Source organism: Cydia amplana, chromosome Z (assembly GCF_948474715.1).
Source record: "Cydia amplana chromosome Z, ilCydAmpl1.1, whole genome shotgun sequence".
NCBI lineage: Eukaryota > Metazoa > Arthropoda > Insecta > Lepidoptera > Tortricidae > Cydia > Cydia amplana.
Window position 1 is genome coordinate 10716299 of NC_086096.1, and position 20339 is coordinate 10736637.

Here is a 20339-nt window from a genome sequence, read left to right on the forward strand (position 1 = left end):
TTTCTGAGAGATGAGAAGTCGGATTTGTCGCTCGACCGATCCGCAATTTGCACTGGGCAAGCAAAATCGATAAATCCAGCAATTACATGAGACTAAAATATAATAATTGTGTTTAAATGCAATTAAATGTATGATATGTAAAAAAACCGGCCAAGTGCGAGTCGGACTCGCGCACGGAGGGTTCCGCACCATCAACAAAAAATAGAGCAAAAAAAATCGTGTTTGTTGTATGGGAGCCCCCCTTAAATATTTATTTTGTTTTATTTTTAGTATTTGTTGTTATAGCGGCAACAGAGATACATCATTTGTGAAAATTTCAACTGCCTAGCTATCGCGGTTCATGAGATACAGCCTGGTGACAGACGGACGGACGGACGGACAGACAGCGGAGTCTTAGTAATAGGGTCCCGTTTTTTACCCTTTGGGTACGGAACCCTAAAAATATTACATGTGAAATGTAACACCTTCTTATTGTAAATTTCATGTCCCCGTCGGGGACTCCCCGACCTCTTGTTACAACAAAAAACCGAGCAATTAGGCATTTTTTCTGCTGCTGTGTTCACTCGCACGACTGGACTCGGTCTAGTTAAAAATCCGAGCGCAACTAGTTTTATTACCCGCGCTAGATCAGTTGATCTTGTACCTAGGCAGAGGAGAAATAGTGCGAATGCCGCATCCCTTCGTATACCATTTACTCCGAATACAATGAAATCCCCATACAAAAGTAAAATGAAACCATGAGAGTAGCCATGAAACTAATATATTTTGATCTTTTTGTTAGTGTGCACCTTACCATCCTTACCAATTACCAACCGGTCTAACAATAAAACCATATTAATTAAAGTAGCGACCCGCCACGGCTACGCACGGGTGACACAAAATTTAAAATTATACCTAGCTATAACCTTCCACAAGAATCACTCTATGCATAGGTGACAACCGCATGAAAATCCGTTCAGTAATATTTGAGTTTATCGCGAACATACAAATAGACAAACACGGCGGGGGACTTTATTTTTATTTTTATAAGGTGTAGTGATTAGTCAAAGGTCAGATAGTTTTTAGGAAACATAATAAATAACAAGGGACTTTCCTCAAATATAATGTATATATACATTATGTATTAGTGTTGACGATGTATAAAGACTAATATCTGGGTGACCGAGCTTCGCTCGGAAAACATATAAAAACTCGAAAATGCGCGTTTTCTCAGAGATAAGACCTAGCTAGATCGATTTTTCCCCCCCGAAAACCCCCATATAGCAAATTTCATCGAAATCGTTATGGTCTAAGAGCTAGCCACGGCCATAGGTATGCAATTTATAGAGCAACGAAATCCCTCTAGTTAGTATGCCATACTATCATTATTAATTAATCCGGGCGCCTGGCAGCTGTTCAGCAGTGGGCGTGGGAGTGGATGGGCAACAAAGTGGTTGTAAAATCAATTGAAGGTGTGCAATTTATAGAGCTCTGTGTTTGGTGTGATATAATAGCTAATTATGTATTTAATTCAAATATAACAATGCCAGGCGTTTTATTTGGGGGAAAAGTAGTGCCAGATGATGAAAATACACAATCACTTGTGCGCCTGCAGGAAGATCACGAGCAAATTTCACCTGACTCACAATAGCTTTACGCATAGTGTTAGAAAAAAGGCGGCAAATTTTAAAATTACAATTCGCATTTTACACTTCACAGTGGTGGTAAATACGACTGACAAAAGTTTCCCTGCTGCCTTTGGCAAGGCGGAGAGGTAGTCTTTTGCCCATTTTGGCGCCCCCCCTTGGACTGCGCCCGGGGCACGTGCCCCCTCCAGCCCACCCCTAGTTACGCCACTGCTTCCCGATTGCCCACATTATATCTATGGTCGTTGTATACCATTGCCCCCTGTACACAATGGCAATGGCGTGGCACTGGCATGGCCCATCCTTCACCACTGTGTATTGGGGCCTTAATAGTATTAATCTAATACCTTTAAACGAGCAATTCTTGTTTATTTACATACATATATATATTTCGGGTATCTCGGAAACGGCTCTAACGATTTCGATGAAATTTACTATATGGGGGTTTTTGGGGGAGCAAAATCGATCTAGCTAGGTCTTATCTCTAGGAAAACGCGCATTTTCGAGTTTTTATATGTTTTCGCTCGGTCACCCAGATATTAGTATAATATATGAGGTGCATGCAGCCCAATGCAGCCTAATGCCCGCTACACACGTAACTATAAATCGTAGCGATTCATCTGTGCAGTCTGATTTGCGCAGTTTTATCTACCGTGTGTATGACAATTTTTTACGATCATCGACAATACGATTTATATACTGGGTCAAACAAATCTTGTCAGTAAATAGGAACAAAAAAAACTATACTCATCGTTTTCTTTTGGGTGCTAGTACTAGTGTAAGACAAAGATAGTATGATTCTCTGTCTATGCTTGAAATCAAACAGACCTTTGACACACTATAGTTATAATCTGGGGGCACGGTAGTGCCCCCGCCAAGACGAGCAAAGCGAAGCGCAAGGGCACTACCTACCTTTTCTCGAAGCGCTTCGTCGTTTTTTTGAACCCTCTTAACTTGGGTTTGGATTATACCAGATAAACAAAACTCTCGGGATATGATGTCAATAGTGGACTTATTAAGCATAAAAATTTTCAATTGCATAGCTCTTATACTTAAGATTTTATTAATGTCTAAAAAACCCCGATTTCGTCACTGACTCACTCACTCACTGTTGATCATCAAAACCTCTAGGGTACTTCCTGAAGTCCTAGGAAGCTGAAATTTGGTATGTGAGATAGTATTAGTCCACAAACAACATAACAATTCAAAAACTTTAAATTATTAGCCCCTAAGGGTGTGAAGAGGGGGGTGTAATTTTGTATGGGAAATCAATAACCGCGGAACCGATTTAGTTGAAATTTGGTATGTAGATAGTTATTGTTATGGAGAAGGATATAAAATAGTTTCAACCCCAAAATCACCCCGTAAGGAAATAGGCGTATTGAAATAGGCGTTAGGGGAAAAACGGGGGTTGAAGTTTGTATCGGGAATCAGTAAAAAGCAGATTGTATATAAAATATGCCCCCAGGTATGTATTTCAGGATTTTTAATAGTAAATCATCCGCAACCCTTTAAATCAGAAGATTGTCATAAGCAACTTACAAAAAGATGTGAAATCCCACCAAAAACATTTTCATGTAAAATGTTGCCACGACGAAACCATAAGGCTCGCACTGACAAAAAGTTATCAGATCTCTTGTAGAGCCAAGCTTCTAACTCTACAGGCCCTACCTTCACAGACTCTACACCTTAGTCAAAATATGTGGCTTGGCCGTTTCATTATTACAAGAACTATACTCGGTCAACCAGATCTTGACAGTAGAAAAAGGCGGCAAATTTGAAAAATGTAGGCGCGAAGGGATATCGTCCCATAGAAAATTTGAATTTCGCGCCTTTTTTTACTGACAAGATTTGGTTGACCATCTATATTTTATAATTAATAGTGAATACATTTTTCACTTAACGCCCATATGACGAAACGGTCAAGCCACATATTTGGACTAAGGTGTAGAGTCTGTGAAGCTAGGGCCTGTAGAGTTAGAAGCTTGGCTCTACAAGAGATCTGATAACTTTTTGTCAGTGCGAGCCTTATGGTTTCGTCTTGGCAACATTTTACATGAAAATGTTTTTGGTGGGATTCGTTTTTTTTTAGCATTAGAAATAAGGTAAACAATCATGATGTGTCTTTTAAATGAAAAATACATTTTAAAAATAAGTTACGGTAAATATGTAACAATTATGAATCTAATACGATCTTTTATAATCTTCTGCTTTCATAAGTAATAGTTATTGATTTTTAAAAAGTGTTTTTCAATTAAAAGACATGTCAAAATCGCTTACTTTCTTTGAAGTTCTTTCTAATACTAAAAAAAAACATATAACGTGTGTAGCATATATATTATACTACTCTTTGGTGTGTAGCCGGTTATTCGGTCTATGTTTTCATTTTGTGGTCTGTGGCATGACATTTACCCATAGACTAAATACACGTCAATTATTTAATAATCACTGTACAGTACACATCACAATCGTATCACAACTCGCGACACTGTAATATTTGAAGTCGCCTAATTTTTGACTGTAAACGATATATAAAATACACTACAACAATGTGAAAGTGATAAAAATGATTAAATTATAGCAGTAGCACTTTTTATGTTTTACTTTCTTCTTCGTTATTTCATGTTTTCTTTACAACTAATTATTAGTCATATTGTTACTGAAAATATTGTGTTATGATCATAATAATGGCTTACCGAATTTTATTAGTTGTTGTTCTTGCAATAATCAGTGTGAGTACTGAAGAAGAAACTTCTGCACCGATGACTAAAGCTGAAAGAATAAGTTTAAGGTAAAAACAATGGAAGTGTAATGGAATGTTATCTTTTATGATTACATTCAAATTTATAATATTGAATAATGCTCATAGTAAATAGTCGGGGTAAACGTGAAAATCAAAATGTTTAATGTCTAGTAAAAGTAATGTAAATTACAGATATAGGCATCTGTTTGACCTCTTGAATTGGGTTATCATTTAAGACTTGTGTTAACTAAAAGCTGTTGAATAAAATGCGATCTAACTAAGCTATTATATACTTAGAATGTTCTACCTTCCTATCTTTAACTTTTCAATGAATGTTTGTTCTTACATATATGATAAAAGTTTGGTGGGTAGAGGCAGTTCATGCTATTGTTGCGTCCACTATTGTGGCTACTATTGGTATAACTCGGCAAAACCCCATTCTCGAATTATATTCTCGATACACTATTTTTGTAAAACTATATACATATTCTTCAAAAATATATAATCAATTTTGTTGTGTTTCAGAAAGTCAAACTCTTTTACAACTTGGTTATAAGGTTTCATTTAACTTCTCATCTTCTTTAACGCTCCAACTCCTAGGATATGCCCGCCAAATGTTTTTAATTTGTCTGACTTGATATTGCATTGGTGGGAAGTGAGGGGTGAAGTTTGCTCATCTAATTTCTTGTACCTATACTCAAATGGGACTATTTAAAATAAACACATCTTACATATATCTTAGTTTAACCAAACCTATATTTAGGACTATGGTCATCTGTGTTAGATTGTCTTTATTATTCAGCTTACTGTAGGATTATGTAAATTTGGGTACAATATATGAGTTGCTTAACTTCATACTCGGGTAAATCAATCTGTCAGATTATGCGATTTTGGTATTAGGAAAAAGTTATAGGGTAGTTATTTGCTGAGAGGGTCGAAAATGGATTCACCGAAGTTTGAAGTTAAGCGACACATCTTTATTTAATTAATTATACCATATGTCGATTTTAATGTCTTTCAACTCTTTGTACAGAGAGGAGGCCCGGAAAATGTTTTACCATGCATACAATGCATATATGGACAATGCATATCCAGCGGATGAGTTGATGCCACTCAGCTGCAAGGGGAGATGGAAGGGCATCACACCGAGCCGGGGTGACATGGATGACGCTCTTGGAAAGTAAGAAAACTTTTATTTGTTTCTGGCTATCCTATACTATACAGCATTTTACTGATGCATGATGCATCCCTTATGCATTTTATTCATTTGTATTCTCATACTTCCATATATTATAGTAATAAATTCTTAGCTATAGAGTAAGTCCTCTGAAATCCTATTCATTATTGAACATACATTCCTTTGATTGTATGATTTTATTCCTATTCTGTTAAGGTGCATGACTTAAATCATGGTCAGACATTTTATTTATTACTTATCAATGATATTATATAACCATAGATAGGTTATACTACTACTTGAGGAGCACAAAAAATACTTCCATATTTATTTCTGTGCCTACGAAGAAATCTGTTATTTTTGATTAATTTTCTCATTCCATCCATCTTTCTCACACTCGTTGTTAAACATAAGGTCGTCTCTTTCTCTTTCGGTGTGCAAAGGCAACTTGTCCAATTTGTCACAAGGTGAGCGCTTCAATTTTGGAACGCCTATAACCTATCTTGAGTTATAAATCATTGTTTATTATGTACTGTGAGGTGGGGGAGTGGCTTCAGTGGTAGAACTTCAGTTAAACACCAGAATAGCTTTGAGGATACATTTTAATTTATAGGATCTCATCAATATAAATTAATTACATTGACTTTCTGTCACAGATTTAAATATCAATCACATTCAACACTAGCCAGAATGGTAGAGGTTTATAATAGGTATAAAAATAGCACTGAGTGTGAGTTAACCATATGAAATACAAAAAAATCTGCCTGCAATGTAGAAACCAATCATATTGTAATACTGATAACAATAATTGCATTCAAGGTCAATCGGCAATGTTTCTAGTTGCAGTATTGGCAGTACGACATAGGTACATGTTCATTTTAATTTCCAGCTTTTCTCTGACGCTAGTGGACAGCTTGGACACTCTGGTGGTGATGGGGGACTTCTCCGAGTTCAGCAGAGCCATCAAACTCGTCATCAAAGACGTCTCGTTCGATCACGACATCGTAGTTTCCGTGTTCGAAACTAACATCAGAATGCTGGGGTAAGTGTACTGTCTTAAAGTTCTTTACTCACTGCGCGGCGAGGCGAGCACACTTTTGCGAATCCATGTTTATATTAAAAGCACCAGTTACCTGAGCTGTTCCTCTATAGCCTGTTGTGATGTATAGTTGGTCAAACCAAATTGTCAGTAAATAAGAACAAAAAAAACTATACTCGTCCTTTTCTTTTGGGTGCTAGTACTAGTCAGGGTTGGGCAAAATACTGACTTCCACGTATTTGAAATACAAATTACAAAATACATTTTTAAAAGTATTTGAAATACAAAATACAAACTACTTTGGTGACGGGTATTTGAAATACAAAATACAAATTACAGTGTTTAAAATAATGTATTTCAATTACAAAATATACCTTTATTTATTTTTTTGTTTAGCATTTAGTTTTAACGTTAACGAATATCCTTTCATATAAACTTATAGGGTCATTGCGCTAGTTTTCGTCCAGCTCTAGTTTACGTCCATTTGATGAAATTTGAATATATACTCGTACCTACATTCCTGCACAAATTTGGACTGATTTCAATCCTTATGTCTAAGGCGTCTAAGCAATATATCTGTCTACATATAACAATGATATTTCGCAAAAAGGAAGCGCTGGTGGCCTAGCGGTAAGAGCGTGCGACTTGCAATCCGGAGGTCGCGAGTTCGAACCCCGGCTCGAACTAATGAGTTTTTCGGAACTATGTACGAAATATCATTTGATATTTACCAGTCGCTTTTCGGTGAAGGAAAACATCGTGAGGAAACCGGACTAATTCCAATTACGGCCCTAGTTTACCCTCTGGGTTTGAAGGTCAGATGGCAGTCGCTATCGTAAAAACTAGTGCCAACGCCAATTACTGGGATTAGTTTCCAAGCGGACCCCAGGCTCCCATGAGCCGTGGCAAAATGCCGGGACAACGCGAGGAAGATGAAGATTTCGCAAAAAGTAGTAAATTAAAAATGAAATATATATTTGATAATCCGTCAAGTCGTCGAAAACTAGTGCATGGACGGAAACTACTGCAATGACAATGACCCTATCCCCTAGATTTAAACGAAAAGTTCCACGCAGAAGTTGACCTAATATAGATCCAGTATCCAGCCAATGAAAATTGTATCTCGGCTGGATCGGAGGTTCGCGGTCGGCTCACAGCTTGTGCGAGAGATTAGACATTTTAGGATTATAGAAATTAATAAAATGTATTTATAGAAATGTATTTTGAAGCTTGAAGTATTTGAAATACAAAATACGAAATACATGTGAGTGCAGTATTTGAAATACCAAATACAAAATACTTTTGAGGTAGTATTTGAAATACAAATACAAAATACTAATTTGTATTTCAAATACGTATTTCAAATACATGTAATTGAAATACTGCCCAACCCTGGTACTAGTGTAAGACAAAGATAGTATGATTATCCTGTCTATGTTTGAAATGATTCAGTCCTTTGACAAACTATAATAGGCTAGATGACAAATTTTCATTTATGGTATCAATCAATCGGGTTTGTTTTTAGGATCAAACGTCTATATGGGACCCATTGCATTAAAGCAATACAAAAGTCAGAAATGATAGTCAAAGTCCGACAATCGTACTTCACTCGCGAAACGCCCCTAACAAATCGCTATGTGAACGTGACGTCAAGGTCACTGAAAGCGCATCTTGAAGTATGGACAAAACAAGAAAAATTCATTTTTGTCGGTGAAATATTGCGTTTATGTATATATACATAGTTGCTATACAATCTTGTTTTGGATAAAATATGAGGGATCGAATGGTATCCTTAGATATTTCGTTTTTGAAAGTTAAAAAAAACTTTAATTTTGTAACTTTCAGTTTCAGGTGCTGTATTTTTGTATTATTTCCATATATTTTTTTAATATCTACAATATTGTAATAAATTGCTCATTTGCTATCTGTTTCACTAGATTTTATTATAAAATTCCACATGTGTCATCATCCCTATTGCGTGTGATCGCAGGGGCCTGTTGTCCGCGCACGTGCTGGCGACGGCGCTGAAGCCGGAGGTGCCCGTGTTGCAGTGGTACGGCGGCGAGCTGCTGGCCCTAGCCGAGGACCTCGGCCGCCGCTTACTGCCCGCCTTCAACACGTCCACGGGCATCCCGCACGGAAAGGTACGAGGGGCGTTCAAAATATTCTCGGTATTGATATCTTACGACCTCTTCTAAAATTTCTTTCGTTACTGGCCGCTAAGGTTTATTCATTGACATTAAAAAAAAGTATAATTCGAACCGAGATGGTCTTTTGTTTTTCTGCAATTGCTGAACAAACATGAACATCATGTGCGAATTGACAATGTTAACTAAATTAGAACATCGATGCGTGATAAAATTCTTGACAAAACAGGGTAAAAATCAAAAAACCATAAAAGAGGAAATGGATTGTGTTTACCGTGAGTCTGCTCCTTCTTTATCTACCATTCAAAAGTGGTCAAGCGAGTTTAAACGCGGAAGGGAGAGTATTGAAGATGACCCTAGACCTGGCCGGCCTGTAGTAGCTACTTCACAAGAAAATATTGATAAAGTGGAAAAACTTATATTGGAAGATGGTCGAGTGAAGGTAGCACAAGTAACCAATCTCTCTATTGGTACCGTACATGATATTATACATGACCATCTTAATATGTCAAAAGTAAGTGCAAGATGGGTTCCGCGAATGCTGACTCGGCTTCAAAAAGACATGCGTGTAGCTTGTTGTTCCGATTTTATTGACCTGTGCGGTGAAAATCCTGATGAGGTGCTGCAAAGAATAGTTACTGGAGATGAAACCTGGGTTCATCATTATGACCCAGAGAGTAAACAAGAGTCCATGCAGTGGCACATTAAGGGTTCAGCTCATCCCAAGAAGTTCAAGGTCATCCCTTCAGCTGGCAAGGTCATGGCCACGATATTTTGGGATTGTGAAGGAGTATTACTAATCGATTATAAAGAAAAAGGTGTAAATATCACAGGACAGTACTACGCTAACATTCTACGTCAATTAAAGGATGTAATTAAAGAAAAGAGGCGAGGAAAGTTAACCAAAGGTATTCTGCTTCTGCATGACAACGCCCCCGTCCATACTGCTCATATTGCCAAGGCAGCTATTGTTGAATGTGAGTTTAAAACTGTTACTCACCCACCGTATAGTCCGGACTTAGCCCTCAGCGACTTCTTTTTGCTCCCCAATCTTAAAAAGGATCTGCGTGGAAATAAATTTTCTGACGATGAAGCATTGAAGGCGGCAGTGGAGGAGCATTTTTACACGAAAGATAAAATTTATTTTTACGAGGGATTAAAAAAAATAATTGATCGATCTTTTAAGTGTATGAACATAGGGGGGGAGTATATTGAAAAATAAAAATATCAAACTTTTCGTACTTGTTTGTTTTCATTCTCATACCGAGAATATTTTGAACACCCCTCGTACGTACCGTGCTGAGAGGAGCGCTGAGGGCTTACAACGAACGTACGCGGATCATATCGGAGCTGCAAGAGTCACTTGGCAGCAGAGCGCCTACCGCGAACTACGTTCGAAGTGTTGCCTCTCTCTGTTACACTTACGTACGAATTTACAAATGCGACAGAGAGGCAACACGTCGAACGTGATTCGCGGTATAAGCACATAATAAATAATAGTACTAAGTACAGAAGACTCACTCTCTAACAAAACGCGTCTGTTACGATCAGCACAGATATGGCCGCTAGGTGGCGACAGCGCCACGCGCGGCTTATAGCTTTCCCCAAAAGTGGGGCGGAACAGATGTACTTTTAGCTACCTGTAGCAAAGCGACGAAATCGCGGAGTGAGACACGCCTGGTATAAGCCCTCAGACATGGACTACGCCAGTATTATGCCATCTTCGTGTTTAAAAAGCAAGCGTACATTTAAACCCGATCGACGAACACATTTTAACTGGATTGTTAATATTTATTATAGTAAATATTTTAATACAATTTGATGTATACTAACCATAGCCAATGACCTTCAGAGGTATAGAGAGGTACCAAATCCGTACATGTGTGTTTAAACAGTTGGGTAGGTAATTAAATATATCTGAAGGTTCATTGTACCTAAACATTTCAGCGGATCTAGGTAATTGCTGCTATCCGTGCAAAGAAAACGCAGTCCGCAAGTACGTGTGAACATATTTGGCTGTTTCTGTAGGCATGTTGTTGTTTACAATTTTCCCGCGTCTGATCAGTGACGAAACTTAATTTGTTGAAATGTTAACTGGTGGCGAATACGCGATTCTCATATTTATGGAACAATAGAGCTGGCTTGAGAATGTGTGAATACGAGGTGCTCGTGGTTTTACAACACGGCAAAATTGTTGTTTAATCCCTCGTGATATTAATATCTGAGCGAACGAGAAACAAAACTAAACCACGAGCATAACGAGGGGTTCCAAAAGTGGAATCTTAAGCGTTGCGAGGACTTAAAGTCACGAGGGTTAAACAAACTTTGCTCGCGAGTGATACAAAAATGTTCACTACACCCATGCGAGGACAATACTAAAGTGTAAAACATTACACATCATTCATCAAATTCAAATGAACGTTTTTAAATATTTATCATTTAAAATGACCGCTTAAAACTCAATTCTATGAGCCAACATGAGAAAACAACTCGCGGTGAAAAGAAACTGAAAAGAAGAAAGGACAACAGAAAGATTGCCCATTGACAAACAATATAAAAGCGCTTCCCGTGGTTTCAGTTATGACAGATTTCACGTGTCGCTTGGATTACATTCTAAATTAAAATGTGCAAGTGAAAGTGTCCAATTTATTGTGGCAAATGATTCGATGTATATCTATTTAACTAGATTTTTTAAAATTCAACAAGTGTCATCAATGTCATCCCTATTCAACATAAAAACTACAATAAGCGTTAGCAATTCTTAAAAAAGAAATGCTTAAACAACTAAATTATTTTAACTAAAATGCATAATTATGTTATTCCATTTAGCATAAATGGAGCAGCCTGTACCGAGTATGCGCCGACCGGTTCTTGTCTTGCTCGGCCGGCCGGTGTAATTACAGATGCGCTCAGTTTGTATTTTTTTGCAATAGTTATATTCATTATGCTGTTTACGAATTAGATGTTTTTTTTAAGTGCCTATTGTATATTTAATTATTTAAGTACTGCGGAATGGAGTATCGAGACAAACCACTGTGGTTTAACGATGCTTTTGGATCTAAATATTATGTAATTGTGATTTATCTCTAATAAATAAAATAAATAAAAAATCTCAATGCATAATCGCGTTGCAGGTGAACCTGCGGCACGGCGTGCGCTACCTGCAGGAGTCGCGCGAGACGTGCACGGCGTGCGCGGGCACCATGATCCTGGAGATGGCGGCGCTGTCGAGGCTCACCGGCCGCGCCGTCTACGAGCAGAAGGCCCACAAGGCCATGGACAGGCTGTGGAAGATCAGGCACAGGTAAATAAATCACTGACAAACCCACTCGACCAATACGGATGATGACACATGTTGAATTTTATAACAAAATCTAGTAAAATAGATAGCAAACGAGCAATTTATCACAATAATGTGGATATTAAAATAAAATATTGAAAAATTACAAAATTACAGGACCTGAAAGTTTCAAAATTTAAGTTTTTTTTAACTTCCAAAAACGATAAAAGTAAGGGTACCATTCGATTCCTTACATTTCATCCAAAAAAATATTGTATAGCAACTATATACATAAACGCAATATTTCACCGACAAAAACGCAATTTTCTTGTTTTGTCCATACTACAAGATGGGCGATGACGTCACGGCCTCTGGCCGTTTTGTATAGGGCGTTTCGCGAGTGAAGTACGACTGTCGGACTTTGACTACAATTTCTGACTTTTGTGTTACTTTAATGCAATGGGTCCCATATAGACATTTGATCCTAAAAACAAACCCGATCGATTGATACCATAAAAAAAATTAGTCATGTAGCCTATTCTGTTCGTCCTTCAGGGACCAACACCAGTAGTGTAGTAGTATAGTGGGGGACCAGTGGTATCCCACAACTCCCGTGAGTCGTGCACCATGTCAACCGTGTACGCCTCTTCTGAACTGGCTCTGAGTGCATCCTATGACACGGGCAAGGGCAGCATCCACTCGCTGAACCTACGTACTCCACGCACGCCTCCCAAAGACCCGGAAAATCATTGTTCCGTGATGGGAAAGACATACAAAGGAAGAAATTGAAATTTTATACCGTATCACTGCCGGTTCTTTCTTTGTTTATTGCAGCTAGCGTAAGCGGCAACTTGAGTTCCATCCCTAAGAGAAATTTGTCTTATATGTAGTGTGAGCATATAGTACTTGCGTTTAGTAACGTATGTGAAAACATGCCATTACTTAGGACTTACAAGGTGTTATATTTAATCACGTTTAATTATCATTTATCACATTCCACTATACTGACGACTATTTATGTCTTCTGTTCGTAAAGTAGCTTAGTATGCGTAAATGAGTGATTTAAAAGCATTGTTCAACAATAATAAATTCACTTATCGGCGAAATACCATATGAATTCCCATAATAATGAGGTAAATACCTACGAATAAACTACACGAGTTTCCTTGTAGTACATAGACCACGTTTTCCTTTAGCTTCGCTTAGTGACATAAATGTCGGAGCAAGCATTCATTGTTTCATTGAATTGTGGCCCCCTTCCTTGTAATGGACTTTTTATGGCATGAGTGCAATGACTCCATCTGAGCACCTCAGTGCCCGTGATTCTTCTGGTCTTTTAGTCTACTAGACCTTTTTTTCTGTAGACTAAAAAACATTGCTAGATTCGCGACGATCATGCATTAGTATTTTTAGCCGCTGATCCAAACTTTCCGGGGTTCCGACCAGCAGCGTTTAGCGAGTAGCGATGGACGAGATTTTTCTTTGAAGCGAATGTCTTATGTTAAAATAAGTTTTATGTCGAAAACATTACTTAAAATTGGATGACTACCTACGAGTAGGTATCAGTTAGTTATTTTATGCAAGTAGTATGGGAGGGAGTCCTAAAACTGGTAAGCTAATGGAGAAGGCCTAAAAATATTAGTTTTTATTTGATTCTAACTAATTTTGGATACTTTATTTGCGTTTTATATTTATTCAAATATTATTATGTAAGACCTATTTTATCAGTCTGTATTAAATTAAGAGTTTTTCTATGGAAATTCACAATAACGTCTAAATCAAGACTGTTTTCAGTTTTTAGGATTCCGTAGTCAACTAGGAACCCTTATAGTTTCGCCATGTCCGTCTGTCTGTCCGTCCGCGGCTTTGCTGGGTGATCGTTATTGCTATTAAGCTACAATTTGGCATGGATATATAAATCAATTATGCCGACAAAGTCATAAAATAAAATAGGGGTCTGCAGACTTATTTATATCTGTGTATTATATCTGTATCTGGAATTAAACCTCACGATTTCATAGTGGTTTCATAGTTTTAAGCCGTGATTCAATAAGATCATTCAACCGTCGAATGCTCCCTTTCCTACCGTTTTTACAATTTGACTTAACATCTGTTATGGTGTAGGACGTCGGACCTAATGGGCACGGTGATAAACATTCACTCCGGCGACTGGGTCCGCAAGGACTCGGGCGTGGGCGCCGGCATCGACTCGTACTACGAGTACTGCCTCAAGGCGTACATCCTGCTCGGCGACGAGAAGTACCTGGCCAGGTTCAACCGCCACTACAACGCCGTCATGAAGTACATCAGCAGGGGGCCCGTCATGTTGGCCGTCCATATGCACAGGTAGACAGAAATAACTCATACATAATAATTAATACCCATAAAGTTAAGATGATTCGCCGTTACCACACATTTGAGCCGCTATACTAAATAGTACGAGAGCTAAATCGCTTACCGTAGTCGCGACCACGATTAAGTACTAACCGTATTCATGCGAATTACAAACTCAAAAAGGGTCATGTTACAGAGGAGATAAAAACCAAATATGTCTTTATACAATAGCTTATGTCTTATGTGAATTACATTAGAGTTTAATCGCATCATTCGCATCAAATATTAGAGAAGACCGTTTATGCTTAAACCAAAAAGAAATGGTTTTACAAAAGTCCTTAACTTTTTCCTTTGTGGTTAAGACGCGAACCTAAAACTTTGTATGACGACATATGATCGTGAATCTCTAAAATGGCGTCTGTGGAAGGAGATGTAAAGGTTGCGAGTATTGTGATCGGTTTGCCATTTCCAGGCCGCACCTCCAATCCCGCAACTTCATGGACGCGCTGCTGGCGTTCTGGCCGGGGCTGCAGGTGCTGCTGGGCGACGTGCGGCCCGCCGTCGAGACGCACGAGATGCTCTACCAGGTCATGCAGCGCCACACATTCATACCAGAGGCCTTCACCACCGACTTCCAGGTACACTGGACTTTCACCCAGATGGGACTCCACTCAGTGTCCCGATTACATTGATCCTTCATTTCACTGTTTAACCCCTCATTTCCCAGGACCTCTCAAATCCATACAATTCCGACTCATATTGGAGCCACTGGGAACTGAGAGGTTAAATATCATGTAATCGAGATTGGGGTCTGTGTGCGAGGAAAAAAGGCATCAAGAGCGATCGCTACGCACCACAGATTAACTTGGATAACTACAATATTTGTCATCTGTCGTGTAGTTACAAGTAAATGACATAAAGTAAGTGATACACCCCAAGTCAAGAAGTAATACATTGTAGTAGTAGTAGTAAATACATTGTCTGTTATGCAACTAAGCAATATTCATGGAAGGACGTATATGTATATACCTCATATATGTTTAACAGGTACACTGGGGGCAGCACCCCCTCCGACCCGAGTTCCTCGAGTCCACATACTTCCTCCACCGGGCCACCGAGGACGACCACTACCTGCACGTGGGCAAGATGGCCCTCAAAGCTTTACAGCAACACACCAAAGTGCCTTGCGGCTACGCCGCCGTCAACGACGTCAGGACCCGAATCCACGAGGACAGAATGGACTCGTTCGTCCTTGCGGAGACCTTCAAGTATCTATACATGCTGTTCGGTGACGATAAACATATGCCGGTCAAGTTGGAAGACTATGTGCTCACGACGGAAGCGCACTTCCTGCCGCTCTCCCTGGCGCATGCGGGGAAAAACACATCCTACTTCAGCTTGAAAATCGATGACGAAGACGAGGACAAGTACAGAAAGTAAGTCTTTTAGATCATGTTCGTATGCATGTTTTTTTTAAATATTAAAATCCTCCCTCGTCTGATAATCATTTCTTTTATTCTTATTCAGCGTACCGTGATACTTAACCCGCAGACAAGATTGGTTTTAATGATCCCTGACATGGGTCAGGTCAGAGACTTTTCTCTTGCAATATCTTTACCATTCTTTACGTCATGTACTATCTTATCTATAGCTGGTCAACCAAATCTTGTCAGTAAAAAAAGGCGCGAAATTCAAATTTTCTATGGGACGATATCCCTTCGCGCCTACATTTTTCAAATTTGCCGCCTTTTTCTACTGTCAAGATCTGGTTGACCGAGTATATCTTTTTATACTAATATTCTACTTTACGTGTACTATAATAACTGTTATTTACTTCATACCTAGTTTTTTCATATGATTACCATATATATGAATATATAAATACTTATTATACAAATTCAGGAGCAAAGAATACAATACTCACTAGGAGGTCCAGAGTCATTTCAAGCTATAGGATAGAGTGAGATAGGAAGATAAACTAACTTACATGTCTCGTTCTTACACGACCGTCGTGTATGATCATGCGAAAACTAAAAAATATATGATCACGCGCCATGTTGCGGAATTTACTAGAACAATATACTGTTTTATATATAATTATTGTCACCCTATACATGACCGACATGAGCATAACAGCGCCCTTTTAACAATGATCATATATGCCTATTATACTTACTTTTTGATTACTGGTCAAGTGGCCAGGCTCAGTCAGGCTTTACCTGACTTATATTTTTTTAAGGATCTCGGGGCTATTAGGCCTCATTCTCGTTCGTTGGAAAAGCGCTCGTGCGAATGGGGCCTTATACTTACTTTACTCTTTGTCTCAGGCGATCTACAGTTTATATTCCACAATTAAATTGAATGAACGATTTTTTTTATTGAATGGTACTGAATGGCAGTATGAGTTGTGCCTTATAATAATTAAAGAGGGAAATTGTTTTTGACGTTTTTGATGTGATGGTTCGAATTCAGTGATGCATGATACTTAACCCTTAAATGCATAGTGTTGCCAAATGTCTACAAAGCATTAGACAGCTCACAGATTAAGGGTTAAACAAATTCTATTTGTTCCTCTATATTATTTCAATAGTAAAACTAATAAATTTTCCGAATTATTAGTATTACATAAATTTACGCAGTATTTTAATTTATAAAAATTACATTTGTTTATAGACGAAATATCGGAAAACTTGGAAAAACCCGGAAGTTGATGATTTTTAGCATGTGATTTTGGGCAGATTTTTCGGGGTTTGTAATTATTTTATATTTACAAACTTTATCATAGGAACATCATAAATAGTGTACCCTTCTGATGGCAGTTAAGATTTTTCCTATACCCTTTACTAATAGTTATATATTTCCAAAAATATGATTTAGCCTATGCAACTTTTAACACTGATTTCGCAGTCAAAATAGATGATATATTTTTTTTACTATTTTTCCTAGAAACGGCAAACAATTATGTGATACATATATTAATTTCGGGCAAAAAGAAAAAATCATGCATTTAAGGGTTAAATAATGGTTATTTTACATTATTTCCTCGCATGTTTGGGGAAAAGCTCTTTTATATGCCTCGGCAGGAATTTCATAGCAATTCGTGGATTTGTCTTCCTTGGCGTTGAAAGAAGTGTTAAAATGGTCAGTTATCAATCTGCTCACTCACACTCCTTAGAAGCAACAATGAACTTCAGAACAAGAACAAAATAAAACTTTGTATTGAATGAGGTTGAAGATACGATATTTTCTTTTAAATAGCCGTAATCATTTTACAGAATAGTATAAATTGGTATAAATAGTAGGTACTTATACCAAAGAGTATCATAGTATGTATAAAACAAAGTCGCTTCCCTGTCTGTCTGTATGTACCTATGCTTAGATCTTTAAAACTACGCAACGGATTTTGATGCGTTTTTTTTAATAGATAGAGTGATTCAAGAGGAAGGTTTATGTATAATTTGTTAACCTGTGCGAAGCCGGGTCACTAGTAATAATATATTATACGCTTTTGCGTATAATAGTTATTTTCGATACAAGTGCGAAAAAGAGGAAATTACCTATTCGCACGTGTATCGAACAGCGTTACTACAGTACATATGGCACTTTAAAGTTTCGACATACGCACGAAAAGTGCTATTTTACGCACTAGTGCGGAAAAGTAGCCCCATATGTATAGTTATTTTCGATACAAATGCGAAAAAGAGGAAATTCGAAACGGGTGGCGATAAAGTAAAACACGACCGAACGGAGTGTTTTAAATCGACACGAGTTGCGAATTACCTATTCGCACGTGTATCGAACAACGTTTTACAGTACATATTTATGGCACTTTAAAGTTTCGAAATCGCACGAAAAGTGCTATTTTACGCACTAGTGCGGAAAAATATATGTACTGTAAAAGTTTTTCTTGACATGTTCAAGTTTTTATTGCAGGATTTCTCGAAATTCCCGTTATACAGTGTGTGGCCTATAACGCGGGCGAAAAATTAAAACGTAGATTCTACTCCTCAAACAATAAAACTTTTGTTCAACAACTTTTTGAAATTATGTACTCTTAAAATTGTCCCTTTTTCAAACAAACGAAATAATATTTTCAATGTACTTTAAATTCCGTCTAATTGACATTGCCCGTCAGTCTTGTCACCGTACAGGCATAATCAATTTCGTAATACATTGCGTGTTCGATTAAATTTTAAAGTGTTTTAAAATACAAACCACAAGTTATTTTTAAAAGTCGCTGAACAAACATTGTCTAGTTTGAGGAGTAGAATCTACGTTTTAATTTTTCGCCCGCGTTATAGGCCACACACTGTATTTCGTGATTCTGTTTTCACCATCATAATCTAGCAATTAATAAGTCCAGATAATAAGTTAATGTTGTACTCAGGACGTGTCCGAACACGGCCTCGCTGGTGGCGGAGAAGGTGCGGCAGCCGATGCGGCAGCTGCTGGGCGCGGCGGCGGCGCGGCCGGCCGCGCGCCTGCGCCCGCTCAACGACCCGCGCCAGGTGCACGCGCTCGCCGACATGGGCATCTCCGTGCTCACGCTGCCCGACGGCAGGGTGCAACTGCTCTACACCACCAATACGGTAACTATACACGAACGTTCTTATAACCTCCTTTGCCTACTTACCACAAACAGAAATTTCCATTTACGTCTTTCGCGGTATAGTTTTCCCTGAGTATATCGATATAGGTCATTGCCTTATTGGATATTGATAAATGACTTAATTCAATTTAAATATTTTTTCTTGTAGGCCAAGTCATCAAAAGATGCGGCAGAAGGACTGACTTTTATGCGCGAGATGTCCAAGTGGAACTCCATGAGCGACGTAGAGAACGGTGTGACACCAGTGGGCGTGGAAGTTCGCGGACGCGTGTTTCCTGCGGGCCCGGGTCACTTCGGGCGCGAGGTGCGCGGCGAGCGGCTCTCCGGCACGCCCGCGCGCGCCTCCCCGCTCGACGCCTGCACGCCGCTCGACAACGCCGCCAACCTTCAGGGCAAGTTTGCCGTCGCGCAACGGGGACACTGCACGTTCGCTCAGAAGGTCAGAAATATACAATACGCCGGGGCCGAGCTCGCCATCGTCGTGGACAACGTGCCCGACTCCACGCACACGGTCACCGCCATGTTCGCCATGTCCGGCGACGGCAAGGACGACATACAGATACCGGCCGTGTTCCTTTTCACTAGGGAGGGCGACTACCTGTTGGACGCCATGAGAGAGGACCCCGAATTGATCGTTACCGTTGGCGAACTCGAGTCGCTCAAAAGACAGTACGAGAACACCTGCGAGGACGACAATTGCGAGGCCGTTTTGGAAACATCCAGCGGGCCCGCAGAGTCAGAATCGTTTGATCACCTCAAAAAAGTACTCAGCCAATTAGTGGCGCAGTTTGAACTGTCTTTGTCGCACGACGAGAGCGGCGGTACACAGGGGCAGCGCTGCGGCAACGAGGTGTCGGACCAGCCGTTCCAAAACGATAAAGTTATCAGTAACGAACCTCCGGCTGTTCCTGGCGAAAGAGAAAGAACAACTGACACGCCGGACGGCGCCTCCGACGAAACGTTAAAATTAAAGACAGATGTAAATAAACCTGACGACCTTTGATGGAGTCAATAATTATAGCAATTTGTATAAAGTGATGTAAAAATATTGTATATACTATTTGTAAGATTTAACATAAGGTCGACACAATGAACCGTTGACGTACAGTCACCTGCAATAATATGTTACTATTCGAAGGTCGCAAAAATATGTGACACGCTCTTATGGCTCTACAAATAAGATCGTGTCAGATAGTTTTGCGGCCTTCGTTGTGTAACATATTATTGCAGGTGACTATGCCAAACATAGTTTATAGAATAAAACAAATATCGTGGCGAATATGATTCAAGTTCAATGCAAATATGGGAAAGCAGTTTCTGTATACAAATGTATCCCCGGTCGATTAGTCCCTCGCTTGGACGCATCGACATTCCTTACAATCCCT

General features: G+C 39.0%; 1 protein-coding gene across 1 annotated transcript; it reads left to right on the forward strand.

The window, feature by feature from the left end:
* The first annotated feature begins 4078 nt into the window (after window positions 1-4078).
* LOC134661325 (ER degradation-enhancing alpha-mannosidase-like protein 3) lies at window positions 4079-20094 on the forward strand. The gene is made up of 10 exons (XM_063517337.1): window positions 4079-4416; window positions 5402-5548; window positions 6435-6587; window positions 8575-8728; window positions 11866-12035; window positions 14136-14357; window positions 14818-14983; window positions 15393-15781; window positions 18733-18934; window positions 19103-20094. The coding sequence occupies exons 1-10, from the start codon at window positions 4301-4303 to the stop codon at window positions 19955-19957; spliced, it is 2574 nt and encodes an 857-aa protein (XP_063373407.1). The 5' UTR covers window positions 4079-4300; the 3' UTR covers window positions 19958-20094.
* Window positions 20095-20339: the final 245 nt, after the last annotated feature.